The 6,714-nt window shown below is 45.5% G+C and overlaps 1 protein-coding gene across 1 annotated transcript in view; it reads left to right on the top strand.

Moving 5' to 3' along the window:
• Positions 1–4,916, top strand: part of LOC144755784 (26S proteasome regulatory subunit 8) — a 156,388-nt gene extending 151,472 nt beyond the window's left edge. Inside the window, exon 12 of the mRNA XM_078645025.1 lies at positions 4,749–4,916. Within this exon, the coding sequence (XP_078501151.1) occupies positions 4,749–4,802 (54 nt within the window). The 3' untranslated portion in view covers positions 4,803–4,916. The remainder of the gene's footprint in view (positions 1–4,748) is intronic.
• Positions 4,917–6,714: the final 1,798 nt, after the last annotated feature.

Below are 6,714 nucleotides of genomic sequence, written 5' to 3' on the forward strand. Positions count from 1 at the left end.
TGAGGCCCCACTGTGTCGCCGCTGGTGCATCGGCTGAGCCCCATTTCTGTGCTATGTCTCGTTTGGCCACTATTAAGCCCACTGTGACCCATGTTCGGTTATGTCTAGAGACGTCGGTCGCCTCCCAGATATTTAGGAGACACCGGGGGCAATACTTGAGATTTAATCACTGAGTTAAAAGTGGCCAAACATTGCTCAAATTTGCCTGTGTAACCTTCTCTCTTATAGGTTTGTTTGTCTCAAAGTTTGGTACAGGATTGTGCCTTCTAAACCAGATACCACGTTCCTATCTTTTGAAATAAATACCCTGCCCGGCTGGGCAGAGGCAAATATAGTCTCCTATTATGGCCTATATTATTGAGTTCTTACTGATTTTGATAAGCTAAGGACCCTTGTTTTTTCAGAGTATACTTCCCCATGGTCCTCAGCCATTGTTTGGGCGTCCTTGTTATAAATAAATAATCTGCATCACTCTAGGCAGAACTGTGAAATATCCTGAAATCTTTTAGCCAGCATATTTAGATAGGTAGAGGAATCAATTTAGACTCTCCCGTATCGCATTCCAAATTCACAAAGAAAAGTTTTTAGAGGAAAACCGCACCATTTGAAAGAAATTAGGAAACAGCACATTTTCCAAGAAGACTCTTTTTACCTTATCTTTAAATCCCTCTACTCCGACCTCCAAGATGCAGACGTTTGGTTTGCTTGAGACGCCCTGACATAATGCAAGAAATCAATAATGGCACAACTGACTGAGCTGTCATCATCAATCGCATCCACCATGCCATTGATAACTACATCTTTTTCCTTGGCTATCAAGTCATCCTTCAGTTATGGTGGCATCTTCAAAAAAAAACTTTAATGGTAGTAACAACTAGTGCACTTGTCAGATGTTTCAAAGATATCCCCTATTTTTCTTCAGCCTTTACATGTCACTTAAAAGATAATGACGTTACCATAGAATGGATCTGGTACACCAGTCACTCGGCAGTTTGGTGACTAGTGGCGTGCTACAAAGGTGAAGAACCTAGCTGAAGGCCTTATCAACATTGGAAAAACTAGACAGTATATGCCCCTCCAATGTACAAGTGGCAGCAGACTTTATAAATTGAGTAGAAGATACTATTGACGATTTATATACCAGATTTCCTCCAAGAGGTCCATAGGCAGTTGCAAGCACTATAACCTCCACCACTGCCTCCTTTGTTAGCAGATTCCTGCTTCTGCAGAATCCACATCGGTCCTGACAGCTCCTTGTAATAAATGGGTGGCTCCCTTGTCCATGGAAGAAAAAAGAGGAGGAGACGGAGAGGATGACAGTGACAACAAAGAGGAAGATAATGGGAGAAATAACAATCCAGATCAGGACCCAACTAATAAATGTTCCATTTATAATGCCTCTTGTCATGGAGGGATACTCGATCATGCACCATTCTATAATCTAAAAGAATATCCTACAACTTTGAACTGCACAGGCCTGTGGCTGATAAAGTTTAATTCCAAAGACAAATCAAGGCAGTCAGATCTATCCCTTTTTAGACCATCTGTGGAAAAAAGGATATTTTATTTGTGAGCTATCTGGCTAGGTACACCACTGATTTCTCCCACCTGGATCAGAAATACATTGACCCACACATCTCTGGCATGCCTATTTAATCTGGGGGAGCTGAACCCGTGATTTCAGCTGCTTCCCAAGGTTGGTCCACAGCCCCGCATCTCATGCTACACTGGCAAAGTGAAAGATTACACCATTGGCAAAACAATTTAATGGCATAATATTGAGCCTTTCCCAGGCAAATTAGCAGACCAATGTAGAGGTCAGGTTAACTTAACATTAGGAGTGAGGCTATCTTTCTCAGTGCTTTAGTCGCAAGTAAATAACTTTTTCATCCTCTTCCTGTGGTGTGTTGGTGTGAAGGCTTCCATTCAAGGTGGCCAGAAACCTATTGAACCCTAGTCATTTTGATCTTGTTGTCCTGTGCATAATTAACAGTTGACGCTTGAGGCTTTCAGACTCTTCAGACTTCATGCTAAATTCACTAGAGCTAATAAAACATGGTCTTTCCAGGGGCATGAATCAATTGTATGGATTTTCCTGGCAACCACAAGGTCTGCTCTGCATGCCTTCTTGAAAGCATTTGCCAATGAATGTATCTTTCCTCAAAGATGTAGCCTTTGACCAGTAACTCCCCGCAGCCCCTTGAGACCCTCACGGGTGAGTATTGCGCTCCACATATCCCTGATTGATTAATTAATATTTCATTTATCTTTAAAATAAAATACACCCTTTTTCACATCCTGAGAACTGAGATGTCTTAAGATTCTAAGGAATGTAGTCTTGCAGCTTTAATTGTATGAAAATAGATTAAAATGGTGTGACCCAGCTTAGAACTATCAAGGCTGATCAACAGCAGCATCAAATCAGTTGTTTACAACAAAACATGTGAAATTACATGCTGGGGAGGAAAACTATTCTCTTTTACCTGAAAAATTAAAGACTTCTACACTGAAAAAACAAATCAAAAAACCATTTATGGGAGGAGGAGCTACGCTAGCAACCAAGATGGCCGCGTAGGCTCCCGGCTCCGTCGACCTCCGTCGTCTGCGGATAAATCCTGTAATTAATCCTGAATTCGCGCCCGACTCCCGTGTGTCTGAATCGTTGCTAAGCCTAGGGGTGCAATCCCGGAGATTTTATCGACTCGATTGACGAAGCTACGGCGGGTTTCATTTTCGGCCTAACCCAGCGTGTGGGCCGGGGTCTCGAGTGCTGACCCAGCCGGGTTTTCTGTTGAATAACATCGGCCGCGGGATCTGGGCGGAGTCCGGTCTTATCGAAGTGGAGTTTATCCTGGCCGATCCTGATGGTGGTCCTGGGTTCCGGTTGATACTAAAAGGACGGCGACAAGAAGTGTCTGCGACTGTGGGCGGGGGTCCAGGTCCCGGAGACCCTGCTGCGTTCCCCGGGGTCGACGGGTGGGATCCTCGATCGCGGCGGCGGGGTAAAGATTGCTAAATCAACTGGTCGCCCGCTGTTTGCGTCCGCCCCGCTCCTGCCTGTTCCCCCGGAGTAGCCGGCCTCCGGTGTTGAAGATCTGCTTTGTCATCGGGCGAGTGGAGATGGATCGGACAGAGTGTGTGCCGTCACTGAGGACTGTTATGGCCGCCATCGGGGGCGCTTCATTCGCAGTTGGAGGCCATTTTCCACAAACTGGTCGTAACGATTGAGACTGTGTGTTCGAGACCGGACTCCGGCCCTCTGCCAGACCTGAAACAAACGGTGTCTCCCGCGAAGCTTGTTTTAACCCGAAAAGAGGACCCCGAACAGAAACTAGAACTGGTGCCCTTTGTCAGAGCGCGAGCAAAAATGTACGAGCTTGGATCTCCTGAACTTTTAGCACACTCTACAGTGCCACCGCTGTGATGGACCCATTCGATCTTTTACTCCTGGAGAACTCCTTCAGTACTTTCTGGATTGACTTTCGTATGGTTGGTGGATTTCGAGAACTAACATTTTTGATCCTCTCCAGCTGCATTGGTCTCAACCTTCTAAAACGCTTTGACTCTCCTGCTAATATGGCCGTTCTACCGGGTGGAATTCGTACGATGGATCGGAAGGGCCAGGGATGAGTTTGACTGTCTTGCTCCGATACAAAGACTTCATTTGATACGGGACTTGCTGCCTATATTGATCCGGGAGTTGGGTGGGGGTTTTTCCAACTTCCCCGATCTGTTTGATTACTTATTTTCTTCTTAACCGTTTTGTATGATGGTAGGGGTCGTTCGCTTTTGGCGGGGGGAGAGGAGACCGGGAGCCTGTATAACATTTCCTCCTCCACTTTTTTCCTACTTTTAGGGCTTAGTTTATTGGGCGACAGGCACGCTGCTAGTGGGGTTAGGCCGTAGCCATCTGCTGGGGTGCAGGGTGGGGGGGGATGTTTTTTTTTTTTGTTTCTATGGCCTTTTCTTCTTTCCCTTTTCCTTTTTACAAGAGATGTGGGAGAATTATCCAGAGTTGCTCTGTTTTTCATATCCGGGTGTCATGTCTTTTGATTTTAATTATCCTGATTTGCGGGTGGACAGGCTCTGAAGACTTCGGCCTCTCGGGTTGCGTAATGTGATGTTCTTGCTCCTGTTATATACCTGCAGTGTTGACGTCACAGATACATTTGCTTGTTCACCGCTGTAATGTGTTCTGTTGTACGATACCCGATATGGTTATTTTTTCCTCTTGTTTTTCTTCAATAATAAAAATATATTTAAAAAAAAACATTTATGGATAGAATGCATGTATGAAAGAAATACTTTAATATGTGATGATTCACTATACTTTTGAGGTTTAAAATAGTCCACATGTGTTGCCAGGCAAGCACTCCGTAGGCGGTGGAAAGATAAACTAAATGACCAGTAGCCTGAAGTGAGGGAGAAATACTCCTAGGTAGAGCCAAAGGGAAGAATATACGTTTTTTTAAAGAATTGATAAATCATGCAGACAGATGCGATGTCAAGCCAGATCTAAAACAATGACTGTGTCTTATGTGTTCAAGTTATCTCAGGCGATGACCCAGGTGAATATTGCAGTTGATCTGTAAATAAGCAGATCATTACATAGTGTTTCACTCTAAATAATTTACAAACTCTTTATTGAAAGTTTTTCTCCCTACTGTGTTATAGTTTTGACTTTAATTATGTTGTACCACACATCACTCAAAACAGCTGATTTTAAAATTGTCTTTTCTCTCTTGCAGGTGATGCAGAAGGATAGCGAAAAGAATATGTCTATCAAAAAGCTCTGGAAATAAGCACAATGGACTTGGATTGCTTCATGAAAGTATTCGGCTGTCTAGTTTTTTTTGTCCAGTTTAAAATGTCCTTGGTTAGAACTGTTTTTTTCTTTAATAAACAAAATCACTGATCAAGTGTTTACTTTATTATGATCTGGCTTAGCCTCACTGTAGGAAGCTGCCTCTGTATATGGTATGCCACTAGGTGGTTATACCGTGCAGAGTCCCGAGGTTCCCCAAAAGTGTACAGAGCTCAATGTAAAACCCAAAGTGCTCTATTAGTGGTAGTGTGGGAAAGCAGCCTTGGCCTAACACAGGAGTGTAAGACCTTTATTTCACAACCTTGACCAGTAATGGACACATGACTCAAAAAGGAGATTCCCACCAATTTCAGAAAAATATGCTTTGTACTTTATTTTAAGACCGTGATGTTTGCAATAAGGTAAGTGTTTTTTAAACTAAAAATACTTTTTACTTTCTGAACAGTTCAGTGTTATCCTTTAGTTGAAAGCAAGGGTAAGGTGAGTACCAAAACTGCACCACAAGCGACACAGGGCCGGCCAGGTACAGAGGTCAAAACCGAATTTGGCCCTATGCGTTTCCATTTAGACGGGTGCTTGAAGCCACTCTGTTTGCAGGTACATAGATCGGTAGCAGCGGCCACGCTTTGGGGACTAGGACCAACACTGGGAGGGCACAAAGCAGTACCAAACATACACTACCAGCGGCGGGTGCAGGGTGCAATTTCAGCATCTGGCACCCAATGCGTTTCAATGGGGATTATTTTTTTGGGAAACGGGCTGGATGCATTGAACCGGAGGGTGCAGGCTGAAAGCCAGCGACCGCTCGGGTAAGTTGGAATGTTGGAAGCCACAGGGGCACCGCTGTTCAAGCTCACCAAAGCCCAGGGGCTGTGGGTGCCTTTAGATGTTGGATTTCTTCTAACCATGCTGGTTGCGGTCAATGGGGCCCTTCGGATTCACTCTACAGGCGCCATCATGGAGGTCCGCCAATGCTGGATTCAAGGTCTGGATCGCTAGGGATACTTCACTGGTCAGGTGAACCACTCAGACTCTGTCTGTAGGCATCAGGTGCAGAGTGGGCAGGGCTCTCTGTTTCACATGGCACAGAAGTACTTTGATTTCTTCTGGACAGGAGTACTTGGGATTGATTTCTTCTGGGCAAGGCAATAGTCCTCCCTGAGTTTTTTCAAAGGACGTTGGCTGCACGACAGGTCGCCTTTTAGTTTCAGTCTCTCGAAGCTGGAGACAGACCGGTAGGGTTGGAGACAAGGCACTCGTCTTCAGGCTTCTCTGCAGGGTCAACTTCTGGGATGTCTTCTTTCTTCTTAGGGCATCGCAGACCTAGCTTTGAAGTCTGGGGGAGCCACCTAAAAACTAAATTTAGGGGCATTTTAGGGGAGTAGCAGGTAGGGCTAAAAGGTGGCTACACCCTCAGTTACGCCATCCTCCTGTGGGAGGGGGCATAGACCTAGCCCTGATTGAAAGGGTCTCCCCATCTTCAAGATGGCAGGACTGAAAGATATACTTCACCTCGCCTCTCCCACCTTATGGGTGGAGTTGGCAGAGGTGGGCACACCGCCAACTCCTAGGTTTTCCCACCTAAAGTGGGGATGTGAACCGTGGGAAGCTATCTGCTGCTAGCAGCAGAGGCTGGGGGTCGCATTACAAAGGTGGCCGGCCATTAAAGCTTTTCCTTCAAGCAGTGGCCCAACCTGGGGGACACCCCACCTCTCCCCAGGATGGGCATGGATTCTGCTCCCAGTGAGCAGAGGCTCTCCATACAGGGGTCCAGAAACATGTCTGTGTATGACAGGCTGCGTAAAGCCAGCCAATGACCACACCAAGGTTGATATGTTTTCAGGGGGCACCTCTGAGGTGCCCTCCGATTACATGGTGTAATAAATCTC

Source organism: Lissotriton helveticus, chromosome 5_1 (assembly GCF_964261635.1).
Source record: "Lissotriton helveticus chromosome 5_1, aLisHel1.1, whole genome shotgun sequence".
In the NCBI taxonomy this organism is placed as follows: domain Eukaryota; kingdom Metazoa; phylum Chordata; class Amphibia; order Caudata; family Salamandridae; genus Lissotriton; species Lissotriton helveticus.